This window comes from Panicum hallii, chromosome 9 (genome assembly GCF_002211085.1).
Source record: "Panicum hallii strain FIL2 chromosome 9, PHallii_v3.1, whole genome shotgun sequence".
Taxonomy (NCBI): Eukaryota; Viridiplantae; Streptophyta; class Magnoliopsida; order Poales; family Poaceae; genus Panicum; species Panicum hallii.
The window spans coordinates 63,476,027-63,491,578 of record NC_038050.1 but is presented as its reverse complement, the minus strand read 5'-3'; the positions used below and the strand labels follow the sequence as shown (position 1 = coordinate 63,491,578).

Sequence of the window (15,552 nt, the reverse complement as noted above, 5' to 3'; positions counted from 1 at the left end):
CTCTTCTCCACGTCAGCTTTTCTTTTTCAAATTTAATTATTTCAACCTCCACTTGGACCAATAGAAACGCGCCACGTCACTCCCGCCCCACCACTCTCGCCCGACGCCAGCGCACCGCCTCGCTACCGCTCGCCTATCACCCGCCTACCGCCTGCCAACGCGGGCAAGAGCGGGCGTGCCCGCTCTCGCCCGACGGTAGTGCTACCGCATTCTCTCTCCCTCTCGCCTGCCTCTCACCTCGCTCTCGCCTGGGCTGGGGCGACAGGGGGGCGGTATCGCCCCCCATTGGCACCAGCCTGAGGCCAACTCCTGGCATTCTGAGGTTGTCTTAAATTAGCCATTCCATACTTCGATTGCAAATTACCTTTTATAAGTTGGGTTCGAGTATTTGAATATGACAAGAGTTTAAATATTCATCCCAGAATACAGTTTCATAAAAAGTATAATTTTACTACATTTTATGAATACTTTGTTCGGAAAAGTGCTAGTCACAGTTGTGCTTTGGAAACCATGTAGATGTAGCTGTCCAGAACGTCACTTTATTTTGTGACTGAATTAGGTATTGTATTTGTGGTTGGGTTATTATTTGAATAACTATAATGGTATTTTCATTATAATGCGTGCAGCTTAAGTGAAAAAAGCTTAAGTAGATGCTGCATGCAAAATATACGGAGTGAATTGTCATGTAAGTTTAACGACATGTTCGCTTGGGATGATACCCATTTGGGCTTGGAGCCAAGCCCGTTTTATGCAGCTTGCACGAATTTGGTTGCATGGGCCGCACCTTTTAGCTGCATCGCCTCATGAGTTTGGGCCTCCTCGCCCAGGCTCATGCGGTATGCGGAATTCGGCCTTCCCACTCCCATCCAGGCCAGCGTAGTGCGGGCGTAACATGGCATCTCCAATTATCATGGATAATGAGATCAAATATAATTTCACCAATCTGGTGCAACAATAATGTAGGCTACAATCAGCTCTGAGAAGTTTTACCTCCTATACACTGTTCCAAATATCTTGGCTGGAACAGATATTTACAAGCTTCTGGACAATCTAAGCAAGCCAGATACAAGGAGACTTCTCAGAAGCTGACAATGATAGATGGGCATTTCTTAGATTAGCTTCGAAACATTCATCTCTTCTTCTTAAGAAGATGAAATGGAGCTCTAACTCCGCAAAAGAATAGTCTATTTCTTCTTGGTCTTGTTTTCATCTGCTTACTGCTCCTTGATCTTCTTGGGTTTAGTTAAGAAGGTCACTACCCACACTCCTAACAGGGTTGCTTGGAGGGGCGCCAGCCAATATACCAGTAGATGGTCAAATGTTGTATGATCTCCTCGAGCATATGCCCAAGCAAAAGCCTACAAATACATACCAGAACAAGAAGTAATCAGGAAACTGAATATGGATTACTAATCTTTCAAGGACTACATGAACTAAAGCAATTATGAATGTCAGGTATAATAGGAGCAAACATCTAACACGGAGCCAATTGGCATAATCTACAGTGACTGCCATATAGCCTTTTCATAGCACAAACCTTTCATATGTCCTTTGTAACAAAAAAAAATGCATGTAAGTTTGATATCAGCTTGAATCATCCACTTGGCAAGTACAAGCAATGTTTTACAGTCGTCTAATCGAACCTAGTCGCCATGGCACCGATAAGGTGATTAGTCGTCGATAAGGCCGATTAATCGAGCCTAGTCGAGCCTAGTCGTCTGTATAGTCGTCATGCACATCCAGTACTGATATGATATGTATATTGTACAATACATAGTGTATAGCAAGCATCAACACCACAAATTTTGGCGTGAGCTCCTGGGCAGCATGTATCTCCCGGCAGCGGGGAGGCATTGAGCTCCTGGGCAACGGGGAGGCATGGAGCCCCTAGGCGTTTCCTCAGCGGCAGTGTGCTCCTGGGTGGCTGGATGCGCCTTTGGGTGGGCGGCAGTGCGTATTTTGGCAGGTGGATGGTGGCGCGTCCGCGCGTGTGTTCTGGGGGGCGTTTTGGGGTGAGGTGGCTTGGCAGCACCTGCAGCTGTGAGATATATACCCAAAACCTAATGGCCCTAATTGCCAGCCTAGTAGCCCATCATCCACTGACCGAGGCCCATCATCTCAAATCTGATCGTTTCAAGCCTAATCGGACGACTAACCACGGTTAGTCTACAACTAACCGGACGACTAGGTTTCTAGTCACTCATACCTAGTCGCTGGCCCTTATCGGTGGCAAGGGAGCGATAAGCCCAACTGATCGTGACTAATCACGATTAGTCGGATGACTAGAAAACACTGAGTACAAGACTGCATAATTGCTGTCTGGTGCACAACTCAATTCACACATGACATGCTGCAATGACACATGTGTATAAGTATAACAGTACGCGGACTAGGAGGATGAATGCAGTCACAACAAATTGATGCCTGTACTTTTTGGATCGTTTCAGTTTGGTTCCTAGGGAAGCAAATCTCCTGAATCAGAGATGAAATCCAAAAGGTTCATTTGTAAGTCAGAAATGAGTAATGCCTGTGCTGAAAGACTTACAGATGCAGGGTTCATTATCCCTCCAGTTATGTCCGAGCTAAAGATATGAATTGTGTTCTTCCAGATGCTTGTGATCCATGTCTTTATAAAGAAACTTTTCATCTCCTTCTTCTTAAGAGTCACCGATACCATAACAACCATGAAAGTTGCCAATCCTTCAGCTAACGCCCCATGATGAGCACCAACACTTAAGCGGGCCCCCTTACCCACATTAGGGAAAGTAAACTGAATCAGCTTCACTCCCAGAATCGCCCCAATCACCTGATAAACATAACAAGGACGACAAATATTTAATCAAAAAATACACAGATCAATGTGTCCCTAATAGTTAACCGAGACAAAATGGAATGACAATCTACAGTATCTGTATATCATGACAAAGTGGCAAGCATTACAAGTTATAGCATCAGGCATCTTGCCTGTTGTATGAATGTTGTAAATTGGCATATGCCTATAAGGTAATAAAACAACACTTGGTGGATTAGATATCAGACAGGTATATAGCATAATCAGTAATTTTGGTCCCCTACCCATAGATGTGATCAATCAAATTAGTATAGGCCGTTTTGTGTTTCACAAATGGATAAGATTGAAGACCAAATCCAGAAGATAGAATTGCGAGTTGACGGCGGACATCGCGTCCGGGAACATTAATTACCTGGGCAGGGATTCGCACGAAGGCGGTGAACAGGTATACGACCGGTCCGCCCTGGGAGGCGACGGCGGCGGCAAGGATGGTGAGCGGGTTGTAGGAGGCGCCGCCCGTGGCGGCCTCAAGCCAGGCGAAGATGAACATGTATACGATGGAGAGCGAGACCTTCACCGCCTCGGCCTCGGGCCGCCCCCCGAAGCCGAGCGGGCCGTACACGAGCAGCTTCACCAGCGCACCCGCGCACACCCACGCGGCCGCCAGCGCCAGGTCCCCCACCACCAGCCACGGCCGGATGCGGGCGCGCGACGGCGGCGGCGGGGCCGGAGACATGGCGGCGGTCGGTGTTGGCGGTCCTGGTCGGGGCGCCGGAGGATAGAAGGGGTCGTGCGCGGCTGGAGAGGGAATCTTTCTGGCCGGGATTAGTTGAGGGGCGATCGAGTTTAATTTGGGAGGATGCTTAATGCGTTTTAGCCCTCCGTTGAAAGTGGAATTTTAAATTGGTAGGCAAACCAAGATTCTTAATCCATGTGATTAAGGGATAGCGGTAACTTGATGACAGGGAAACCACTGCGACATCTTTGTCGTCACGTGCACTGAGCACACAGGCGCATAGCGTTGTCTTTGAAGAAGTTTGTCCTCTCTTTCGAAAGCCGCTTTCAGCAACTTCTGCGGAACTCGTAGTGAATCAGAACAAAAAAAAAGAAGAGAAGTTCGGACACCTAAACGTGTGTAGCGTACGCCTACAACCTAACCAGCTAGACTACAACAGATGTCTGTTTAGATATGTTCTGAATTATACAAATCCTTACAAATGGATTAATAATCCTCACAACACATCGTTCCGCTCAGGAAACCATGGTTTGTTGACTTTCAGGTGCAAATAATCTAAACACACATATGACCAGCTGTGCTTCTTATTAATTCACAGATATTGTATTTTTCTATTGGAGCCTTGGAGGACCCGTATCGTGGCAACATTATACACTGTAATCACAAGCTTGAATGCAAGCTCGACCCTGAGACTGAATGCAACGTTTGGCTCGAGCCCAGGAGGAGATCAAATGAGGTGAGGGAGTAGGAATCCAGAACAACACCCATCTGCTCGCCCGCGTTGGTTATAGGACTTGCCGCCGGCACCACCTATAGCACAGAAGTTCAGACATCACGACGTTACATCACTACAGGAGTACCATGTTGGTAAGTTTGAATGCATTGAATCAAGTTGATGCATCAAACCTTGTCTGGCTGCTGGAAGGAGTTCTCATCCCGCAGCCAACCAGAAGTAAGAACGGTCTTGATGGATCCAAATGTCTGAATATCAGTTTCCAGCCCAGTTACAGATATATTAAGGTTAACAGCTTTGCTCCCAAAATTTACAACCTGCAAAAGATTTTCTTTTTGCCAAGTTAATTTTCATTTTCATTCACAAAGCTAAGTTTCCCAATGAGAAAAGGAAACTACCTTTATTTTCAGGTAGGTATTCCCATCTTGTGAATTATTCCAAGTGATAGCAGATGTGAGCAGTTGATCATAGTTTGAAAGTTGAATAGTGGATGGATGAAGTGCCGCGCCGCTTGAATCTTTGAAAAAGTGTAGCATCCAGTAATTTGGGCATCCATAGTGCTGCCATGAGTTAAAGACTATGGCATCTGGGTTCCACCTATCGCAGAGCGGAACCTTTTATTAAATATCGATGAATAATCAAGTAGAAACACATTTACCATGCAGAAGTAATTATCCATAATTACCTTCGATCATTGTCATTTACAAAGAGTGGAGCACAACTTGCCATCTCAACCACATCACTGCAAAGAAACCGTTGCAAAGCAGATGAGTCCATAACATACTCTAAATCACCCAGGAGCCAGACCAGAAATAACATATAAAAAAACCTGTTTCTTTCTAATCCAATGAGAAATGCAGCTTCAGCTAAAGCAGCTATCAGTGTTCCTCGACCAGCATCATTTCCAGTCACAGCATATTCACTAACAATTGCCTACGAATTACATAGGGCATTACAACAGTTGTAAGGATGACAGTTGAGGTATCATTTGCAAAGCAAGTACCTTGGGTCCACTGCGGGCTGTGTTATCAAACATTCTAGATCTGGAAAACATATCACCTGATGAGGTATAGACCTGCAGCATAGAAGATGTCTCACTACTGGGAAAAATATTGTCAAATCAAGACCAAGCAAAGCAGTCATTACGTGAACATCATACAAATCAGCTGGGTTGACTGGTGAAATAGCAGATCTATCACAGCTTGATATGATTGTGATGTCTGGGTAGGATGCTTTTATTGCAGAATAGAACTTCATGTAGTTATCTACAAATTGGGAGAAGTATTAGTTTTATTGCATAACAATAAAATGAAACTGAACGAATTCTATGTTGGTTCGAAAAAGAATGTTACTATGAAGCAAGACAGGAAGAAAATGGAATTGTGTGAAAACCTTTATAATAGTATTTAGTACATTCTTGATTCCCTATTGAAACATAATAAAGCTGAAAGGGTTCTGGATGTCCCATTGCTGCACGAACTGAACCCCATGCAGTCTGGGGGTCTCCCCTGGCAAATTCAATTCCATTTACAACATCCTGCAACATGGCAAGCATGGAGAAATTTTAACAACACAATGTGGATTAACTATTGGTGATATTAGAAAATATTATTAGAATGGAGCCATAAATTCTAGGAAACTTCATCGTTATGTATGTTCGACATTTCTGGTTAGCATAACCAGGAAATCACAGAAATCCTAATTAAAAACTTATGCATTATATAGACATTAAAGCCTCATGTTAATGCCAACATTTGACTCTATTTTCCAGCATACTTAGACAGGAAACACAACCATTGCCTGAGTAGTGCTTGTGTTGTAAATTGTAAGTACATTATGCTATTCCGGAGTTGATAATATAAATGAAAACAAAAATTAAGTGGGTGCGAGTTTAACCACTCGCCCAACAGTCCTAGACTAAAGTATCATTTCCATTTTAAGTATTCAAGAACAAACCTTTACAAAGGCAGCTATTGTTGCAGTTGGGACTTCTTCATTGAGGCTGGCCCCTGTCACATTGAAAGGAATTCCAACAAACCAGTCAAGGGTAAGTTATCTCTCCAAATATGTAATGGTTTTTTATGCCTTCTTCTATACTTTATTTATAAGTTGACATAGCAATTACCATCATTAACCACCCAAACTGGGCAAGCACCAAGGTCTTCTGCTAGCTACATCAATGAAATAGGACTCTCAGCATCAAGAATGCGTGCCTGTAATTATGTTGAACTTTCAGTTCAGACAAGTAGCAATTTGTTACTCACTTGGAGGAACTCAAAAAATCCAAGTCCATCATCAGTCCAGTAGGCCCAAGCATCATTAAAATGACCAGGTCTTTCTTCCCATGGTCCAACAGTTTCACTCCAACGGAATGCATTTACAAGATAATTCCCCATTACATAGTTGCCACCTAAAAGCAACATAATGTACTGTTAGTTCCCAGCAACCTCACTGTCTAACTATGATCCCAAAAAGGAGATCATGATTTATTTTTGTAGTTCTTGGTTTATCCGTATAACAGAAACACAAACATAAGAGATCTTGATGCATCTTGTATTCAGTAAAAGATCGATATTACATGTTGTATTCAACAAGTGGATATTACATCTAGGGAAGTTTCTTCTTTTTATTCTCTTGAAATTTTCTTGCACAATAACAGAAATTTTGTTCCTGGTGAGGATGGAATACATAGTTCTTTGTCAAACAACATTAAGAAACCGATTTTAGTAAAATAATAAACTGATAATCATAGTTGCAGGGCACATCTTTTCAACATATCATTTTTTAGAATCCAAGGCATATGTTTTCAACATTCACCATCCAATTCTTGCACATGTAGAAGTGCGGCAAAGAGTATGCCTCGCATGCTGCAACAATGATTACTTGTATGTTGCTCTGAGTCAGCAAGGTATGATATTTTACATTACACGGAATACACAACTGTCCATGGCAGAGAGTCAAGCGTATGTGCAAGGTATATGCATCTAATTCTCAACCTGACCGCTAGTCATGTACTTGTATAATCAGCAAGTACTTGCCCAGTATTTCACAATATTTAACAGATTTTTCTGGTCTTATGGTCAAATAAATCCAGGCTCTTTCCTCACATGCTGGGTTGTACTGAGGCATACTACCATCACCTCTACATATGAAGAATCTCAGAAGGAAGATAAAATGCTAAGTGACAAACCTGGAAATTTTAGAAATCGAGGCTTCATATTTGCCAGCATAGAGGCAAGATCTTTACGAAAACCATGCCCCTGAGAAATAAAATTGATAAATAAGGGTCACTGTTAAATCAAAAAACGGAAACTCCTTGACACCTTAGTTGATTATACGAATCATATTTTTTTCCTTTCTTCTGTTTAGAACATTTCCTGTTGTAAATTAGGATTAAGTCCAATCATACAATAGTCTTGCTTACAGGAACTTATAATTTAGCATCACGACACTATGCAATCTTGATTGTGATGGCTGCAACTTGTATTTAGAGACATTAGAGTGCAAACTATTATAACTGCATGGTTGCACCATGGCTATGAACGGACGACATAGTTCGATAAAGATCACTTAGCATTCTCTGAACCAAGAATAATTCTTTCTGGCAATAGAAATTAAAGTTACCAAAAATCATGGTTCAGGTTATGCTGTATTGGATTTGTGATTATACAATCTGCATATAAAATAGTAGTAATTGCAAAATGGCATGTAGTATGACTTTGTGCTTCTCACATCCTACTCTTTTGCAAAAAAAAAAAATGTATGGAGGAAATATGCATCAAGTTCCTATGGAACCTCAAAAGGATAAAAGGGAACTTGGAGATGAAATTACCATGTAAGTATCTGATGGCATAAGTGATACTTGATCAAACCAAATTATGCCACTTTTGGTTGTCGTAAGCTGAAGTCTTGAATTAGTATTTCTACCAATCGATTCCAAATCAAGTTCAACCTTTGTCCACTCAACAAAATCTTCTTTGTCACCCCTACAATTTATATTGCATATGCTATTTTTTCACCGAAAAGGGCACAAATAGCAGCAAATGAAGTATTATTGATGCATTGAACCATGAGATATTGCTTACGTGATGGTATGAGAAGCTAGATTTTGAAGACCATCTGAACTTGTTAAGGAAACTGTCAACTCCACCGATTCTGACGACTTGATGTACATGGTAGCTCTGTAAACCTTTCTTCTCTCAATGTTCTGCAACAATTGTAGCAAAAATATTTCTCATTGTTACACTGGAGATAAGCATGTCTTATTGACTTATCATGTCCGAAAGCGAGAAGAAATGTGTATGTATTATATGCGCATTGGTTCAGACATTATTATTGAGTAGTGAATACAGGGGATATTAGTCTCTCGCTGAAAAATGCAGAGGATATTAACAAGTAATATGAAAAAACACCTAACTTAAAAGTCCTAAAAAATCTACACAAAAGGCAGATGGAAAGTGTTACGGAAAGTTCCATAATAAAAAAGGAGAAAAGTATGAATTATGTCAGATGCGTAAAGGTCATACGTACCATGCCCCAGTAACCAGGATTGTAGATCCCAACACCTCCTGATGGGCAGGCATTAGTTCCAGTAGTTTCACAATGTACTTCCATTCGAAGTGCAATTGGGTTACCAGCAAAACAGGATGACCGATCTGTTGCCACGATAATATTGGATTCATCCCCAATGATCAACCATGGGTCAATGTTTGAAGGAGTATTAGGACCGCCAGCTTCAAAACCTGTAACATGAAGGAAACTTGTAAGGAGCCAGAAAAGTATAAGACTGAATCTTAAGCTCATTCTTGACATCCTATTCTTTACGATCTACAAACAAACATTCGCCTAGAAAAAAGGAGTAGCTGTTAGTTTCTATAGTGGACAACTGGATGATATTGGACAGAATGAGGTCTGAGCAACTAGTAGCTCTGCTTTTAATTATCTATACAGACAAAAATCATCAATGTCTGAGCAACTAGTATGGCTATAGCAAACAAAGATCATCGTCACCATCATGAAGTTATTTTGCTGACAGCAATAAATGGTTACAGATACATAAGTACAATTCTGATGATAAAACTTTTAATTTGCTTGCCAACAGAAAAATAAAAATGGGATCAACTGATGAACAAGACTTTCTTCATGCAGAGTGCCAGTTAACCTTAGACATTGAATCCCATTACCTCTGTTGCTTACAAGCTCTGCCCACAATCCACCAGCTCCAGCATGGTTGATCTCCTACCAGTACAACCATGATTCCAAGAATTACAGAGATTCATTACCTTCAAAGTAAAATGACCAAACAGCATCTAGCGCTACTCTACCAGGTTCATTTTTATGATATGAAAAGTTGAAAGGAATTGGAATGATCAAGAAACAGTTTATTTTGACTAGTATAACCGCAGGTTAAGTTTCACATCAATTATTTTACTACAGTTTATAGCAAAAGTAAACACCAGACGAGCTCCTGAAATATCCTTACTCAGCCAGTATGATATGTGAGCTGAAGTTGATTGTGTATGGCCATTAGCACTAATATAGATCATTAACCAATTTAGACTAGTGCACATGAGTTCAATGATTTGCCCTATTAAATCCCACATTATGAAGGCATTGCCATCTCTTTAGAGGGTGGGGTATTGGTAGGGTAAATGTTACAACAGGTCACTCACTCTAATAACACATAAAACCAATGTACTGACAACAACCAGACAGTAAACTCACCTCAAAGAAGATGCCAAACATATTTCCAGGGATCACCTGAGCATTCTGAGGTGAAGCATCCACACTCAACTGAGCAGTTTGAGCCCCAACTGATCCAACATAAAGTATCTGACACAAGGCACAGACAGGAACCAGCACTTGGAACAGCCAGCAAACCGAACCGGCTCTTAGGATGCCCATTGCGTCGCTACAGCCAAGAGCAGAGCACTAACTCAATGTAATCTCTCTATATGCCCAACTACACATGCTGCAACCCCAGCAACGTTTTAACAAACTGCAAGGATCGAAAACGGCAATTGGCTCAGAGAAATGGTGAATGAGTAGACGTGAAGTCTAAATAAAATGATGAGAGAAGAGGATAGCAACATCATCTATATGTAATCCTGTCTGAAGATTACTTCTCAGAGTTGCACTCCTGTCGCGGGCAAGCAACACAGAAGTGTCGTTTTCTCCTTATCCATCCACTAACCAGTTTTCTCCGCATGATGCCTCTTTAACTACCATTAGCTAAACTTGTCTGAATCTTCTGTATAAATGAGTTTATTGGTAGAACCCCCCGGTTGAGATTGAGAGCCCGCCTGCCCAAGCTCGAACCCGGGTGCCTGCATGTTGCTGTCTCCTAATTCATCTATGAAAGGAATACCACGTACAGCACATTGTCTGCATTTCAGTTTAACCAGTTTTTTCTTGCCTAAATATAGGCAAAATTTCGCTTCCTTAAATGTGTATCTACCAATGTTAATTCTGCAACAGTAACACCGCACCCTCAATCTCTGAATTGGGAAATGGGAACTGTTCGCATGCCGCATTTAGCCTGATTAGAAATGGCAAAGTACCACCGCGATTGTTTGAACCCCCAGCATGGAACAGAACAGAATCGCACAGCGCAACCCGATTCAGATAGCTTGCCAGAAAGGTGCGGACCAAACGTGGGGCGAGGGGGACTTCCACTGAACCCCTAGCAATCTCGGAAAGCAATAAACCCGCTGCTCTACTCCTCCACGCGGAAAGGAAAGTTCGCAGCAAGGACGGATTAATCCGTCCAAGAAAGAGAAGTTAAGAGCTGAGGTGTCGCCACAGCAAGGGGGAAAATATCCTGCAGAACAGAACGAGGTGGGTAGGGTTTCCATACCGAGCGAAGCGTCGTCAGCTTCTGCGGAGAGGGCTCGATGATCGTGCGAGGCCCTGCGACAACGAAACGGGCGTCGATTGATCGGTGGCCTCGCGTGTCGCTTCGGCCGGCGGCCAGCAGGCAGGCCAGCAGGGGAGTGGGGAGAGAAACGAAGAGGAGGATGATTAGTCAGAGCCGGCTGGAGGGGCCGACGTGGCAGTGATTTAGACATGTGACCAGTTTTCTAAAGCGTACTCCGCATCCCACCCAACCGGCGGGGAGAGTTTGAAAATGAGACCGCCTACTGGCCACTGTGGTGATTCAGGCCCATCTAGCAATCATCAGGTTGCTGCTTCTGCGATGGACATGATCTATTTGTATCCTTGTATGTTGGATGTAGATGACCATCGTATGGTTTGCTGCCTCTGCGATGGACATGATCTGTTTGTATCCTTGTATGTATGGCCATCGGGTAAGGATTGGTCTTCAATATTTAGACCAAAAGTCAATCAAACTTGAAAAATATCCGGGATAAATAAAACCGACGCCTTAGTGGGCTCGGGCAAACCACTTTTTCGTTGGGCTCTTCATAATCCAACCTGGTAGGTCAAGAAAACTTGAAAATATTCCCCTTGAAGAAGGAACACTCAACACCGAGTAATTTTGAGCATTCTCCTTCATCAAGAAGAAACAGCAGAGTAGGTTCTAGCATCCCCTTTGAAAGTTACCTTGCGACAAAGTTGGAATGTCTCTGAACTATGGACTTAAACTTCAAGAATATTACAGCGACAATTTGATGTATGCTTGCGTTGCGCGCTAGAGTTAGTTACACATCTGCGATTGCAATCACCTCGACTCGCTATTGACATGTTCGCACGGCATGTGTGTAGAACTTGCATTGCAGATTTGCAGCCATTGAAGCACCGATATGTCATTCATCTGGGGTCACTGGGGACTCCTCGTCGTCCTCACCGGCATCTAAGGGCCTGAAGAACTTGCCGTCGAGCAGGTACGTGCCGACGGCGAGGCGCACGGCCCAGACGTCCTTGGGCTTCCGCGCCATGATCCTGCTCAACCATCGAAGTCACACGATCGTCAGTCCATTGTACTATGGTAGTTACGCAGCTCGTTTTGTTTTCTGGTCAAGTAGCAGAGTACATCAGTTTGTTATCACGTACCTTCCGACGTCGCCGGCCTTGACCTGGCCGCTGTTGTATCGGAGCGACGGCACCGACGCGGCGGTCTTCAGCATCACGGGCGCCTCCACGACGACGATCGGCGAGCCCACCCGGAGTTTCGACATCGTGTCGTCTGCCGGTGCGACGCCGCCGCTCGGCGCGCACCGGACGGCGACGCCGCCAGGACGTCGTCGCACCGGAGTAGCTGGGACTTGCTGCGGCGGCGAGGCGAAGGAAGAAGGGGCGGCGCCGGTTGCCGCCGCGAGCGATGGTTGCAGCATCCTGCCGACTGAAGCAGATGCAGAGGCAGCCATTCGATTCTGCGCAGGTAGCTGCTACCGCCGCTGCTCCGGTAATCTGGGTTCAGTGTTGCTTCGCCTGCTCCGTCGTTTGTTACTGCATCCTCTTGCTGATTTTGTGGGCGTGGTGGTGGGATGGGAATGCTAATTCGCCATTTGGGTTCAAGTTCAAGGGGGATGCCTTGAGGGAGTTTGTGTAATTGTTGGCTCGATTCTGGATTGGGCCGCGCTTGCGGATGGCAGGGGAGGATGTGCTCGCGGAGGACTGAGGAAGTGGATGGCTGCTGTGTGCCCTGCTGTTCCCTTATCCATTCCTTGTGCTGCCTCATCTGAAACTTGTGCAAATCTGACCGACCACACGTCCCAATCCCCATACAAAGGTGCATCGTCTCACAGTTTCAGTATCGCCGTTTCAGAGCACCTCGCGGCTCGTAATTTCCTATCGTGAAATCCGAACGCGGGCCCTGCGAGCTGGGGGCACGCTTAGGTTCCACTTGTCGCGGCCCATTTTGTATTGCCCCGAGGCCGGAGGAGCAGCTGACATCCTTAACTGGCAATTGTTGATCGATCGGTAAATCCTTACTGAAAGCTTAGGTTCCGTTGCTTGAAGTTCAGACTTCAGATGCAGCAATCTCATGGCGGTTGCCGAGTTGCGCCGAGGCCTGAACATTCCAAGTTCAACACCTGTCTATCTTAGACTCAGGGCAAAGGGTACCCAGAGTATCGTGATCCCCATCCTCAGGGACAGGGTCCTTCGATGATCCAATGGCCAATTGTTACCTTGACGTCTTTGTGCTGCCATGACATATTCGGATGATTCAGATCAAGTGTAATGCAGGAGCCTCGGTGGATTCAGTCCTAAAATGACGAGGGGCATCGTCATGTCTGTACTGTCGGCACTTGCAATGTGAACGGGGGCATGTGGTTTTGCGGAAGTCGTAAGTGCAAAGAAATGGGCACAATCACTATCCCAGAGGAACAAATTAAAAGGCAGCTTTTGGTTATTTTGGATCAGCATTTTTCCTCCTCTTTCCAACACCTATAGAAAGTCCCTTTACCGCAAAGCACATGATACAAGACCAGGTCACGCGCCAAAGGAAGTGAGTGGAGCTCGAATTTCGTTGAACTCGTAATTCTCTTCAAATCATCGAAAATTAGCACAAACGCAAAAAAATGGCTTCTGCCGTGGCGTTCGCTGTTTCGTCATGGCTGTGTTGCAAAGGCGCACATTGAACCAAGACGGATGAAAAAGTTTTTTTTTTGTGCGGGTGTGTTTTCAAAACATAGTTAGTAATTTCTCCATCCCAAACTACGATTCGTTTTGACTTTTTTTAATATATAGTTTTTACTATATATCTAAATATAATGTATATTTATATTTATGTGCATATAGAAACGTTAAAATAAATTGTAATTTGGTACGGAGGTAGTAGCATAGATGGTTTTGTGTTAGGATGTCGAGGTAATTTGGATTTTCCACAAGAAAGTACTAGCAGTACCAGGGATAGAGTTTTTTTTTACGAACGCCATCATTTTGATACATGAAGCAGGAAGCTCACGCTGACGGGAGGCATGTACATGCAACTGCAACTGCAAAGCTACTGTAATCGCAAGAGAGAGCTTGATCGCCTGGTTCTCTGATTAACACTACAGCCCTAGTGGCCTAGAAGACCACTCACGGTCACCCCGATTGTGCTGCTTCTGCGACCATCAAGAAGAAGGGATCATCGACATCGACTGATCATCCACGCTGATGCTGCAAGGTCGCCTCGAACGGACTACAGTGATAACACGACGTGTTTTCATTGGCCATTCAGAGCTCAGACCACCTCGTTCTTCTTCCCGTACATGACGTTCCACGAGTCGAGCGTCGGGAACAGCGGCTGCTGCTCCGCCGGGGCGGGCGGGGGAGCCGTCGTGTACGCCGCGGCGGCGGCGTGCGCCGCGGGGCCCGCCTGAAGGAACTGCTCGACGCCGAGCTGCGGCAGGAGGAGGCCGAGACCGAGGCCGCTGGCGCCGTCCTGCTGCTGCAGCAGCAGCTCGGACTCGTCGGCGCCCGTGACGCGCTGCACCATGACGCGGAACGTGGCCGCGTCGGTGCTGATGTACGTGGTGGGCGCGCGCTTCGACGGCCGAGGGCGCCGCCGCTTCCCCGCGTGCCCGCCCGCCGGCCCCAGCCGGCACCGCGCGGGCGACGACGGCGACGGCGCCACGCTGCCCATCGGCGTGTGGCCCCCGAAGCCGTGCATCAGCACCGCCGCCGCGGGCGGTGCCGCTGTAGTGGCCGCCTCGGCGGCGGGCGCGGACGGCCCGGGCGCGTCGGAGAGGGAGAAGTGGAGCGCGCGGGCGATGGCGGCGTCGGCGAACGAGCGAGACAGGAGCGCGCCCTGCGGCGTCACACCCACGCAGGAGACGGCGTCCATGGCGTCCGTCCTTGGGCCTCTCCGACGCGGCACCAGCGCAGCGCTGCGTGTCGAGCTCAGGCGCCCGGGTTCGCGAGCAGCAAGCGGTGGCGGAGCGCCTGCGACTTTGGGAGTGGGAACGGGCGGACTGGAGTGTGCGAGCGGGCGGCGCGCGGGGGCTATAAAGGGGGCGGCTGGGCCTGCGGCGAGGACGGCGACGCAGGCACGCCGCGTCAGCGTGGTGGGGGCCGGGGGCGGCCGGGCAGGGCAGGGCAGGCGGCGACCGCGAGACGCCCATGGGATGGCGTCGGGCATGGACGTGGACGGATCACGGATGGGGCGCGCGCAGGCGTCGGCCCGTGGGCGGCGTTGCGTCGTCAGGGCAGCCAACGGCTGGGGGCGCGGGGCGGCGGGGGATGCGGACGCGCGTGATGGTGGCATGGTCGCGCGGATTTGGGCAGCGTGCTCCCGTCTGATTTCTGAATGGACTCGGACCCAACTGTTGTCTGGTCCCGCCGGTCGCCGGTCGCCGGTCGGGTAGGTGCCGACCTGCCGGTGCGTACGTCCTCGCGAACAGA

General features: G+C 46.3%; 4 protein-coding genes across 4 annotated transcripts; all 4 read right to left on the bottom strand.

Annotated features, from left to right (window-relative positions):
- Positions 1 to 905: 905 nt before the first annotated feature.
- Positions 906 to 3,623, bottom strand: LOC112874297 (aquaporin SIP2-1). Its single transcript, XM_025937542.1, has 3 exons — positions 3,204 to 3,623; positions 2,546 to 2,806; positions 906 to 1,358 (listed from the first exon to the last, which is right to left on the bottom strand). The coding sequence occupies exons 1-3, from the start codon at positions 3,525 to 3,527 to the stop codon at positions 1,215 to 1,217; spliced, it is 729 nt and encodes a 242-aa protein (XP_025793327.1). The 5' UTR covers positions 3,528 to 3,623; the 3' UTR covers positions 906 to 1,214.
- Positions 3,624 to 3,967: 344 nt separating this feature from the next.
- On the bottom strand, positions 3,968 to 11,270 carry LOC112874296 (alpha-L-arabinofuranosidase 1-like). Its single transcript, XM_025937541.1, has 18 exons — positions 11,117 to 11,270; positions 9,985 to 10,258; positions 9,444 to 9,498; positions 8,791 to 9,002; positions 8,346 to 8,467; positions 8,093 to 8,246; positions 7,451 to 7,520; positions 6,525 to 6,670; positions 6,386 to 6,431; positions 6,217 to 6,269; positions 5,653 to 5,797; positions 5,407 to 5,525; positions 5,264 to 5,335; positions 5,090 to 5,193; positions 4,946 to 5,002; positions 4,659 to 4,857; positions 4,434 to 4,577; positions 3,968 to 4,337 (listed from the first exon to the last, which is right to left on the bottom strand). Exons 2-18 carry the CDS (start codon positions 10,162 to 10,164, stop codon positions 4,188 to 4,190), a joined length of 2,028 nt encoding a protein of 675 aa, XP_025793326.1. The 5' UTR covers positions 10,165 to 10,258; positions 11,117 to 11,270; the 3' UTR covers positions 3,968 to 4,187.
- Positions 11,271 to 11,666: 396 nt separating this feature from the next.
- LOC112874298 lies at positions 11,667 to 12,886 on the bottom strand. The gene is made up of 2 exons (XM_025937543.1): positions 12,274 to 12,886; positions 11,667 to 12,162 (listed from the first exon to the last, which is right to left on the bottom strand). The coding sequence occupies exons 1-2, from the start codon at positions 12,585 to 12,587 to the stop codon at positions 12,027 to 12,029; spliced, it is 450 nt and encodes a 149-aa protein (XP_025793328.1). The 5' UTR covers positions 12,588 to 12,886; the 3' UTR covers positions 11,667 to 12,026.
- A 1,173-nt stretch (positions 12,887 to 14,059) lies between these two features.
- On the bottom strand, positions 14,060 to 15,127 carry LOC112876388 (VQ motif-containing protein 22-like). The gene has a single exon (XM_025940486.1). The coding sequence runs from the start codon at positions 14,993 to 14,995 to the stop codon at positions 14,393 to 14,395; it is 603 nt and encodes a 200-aa protein (XP_025796271.1). The 5' UTR covers positions 14,996 to 15,127; the 3' UTR covers positions 14,060 to 14,392.
- Positions 15,128 to 15,552: the final 425 nt, after the last annotated feature.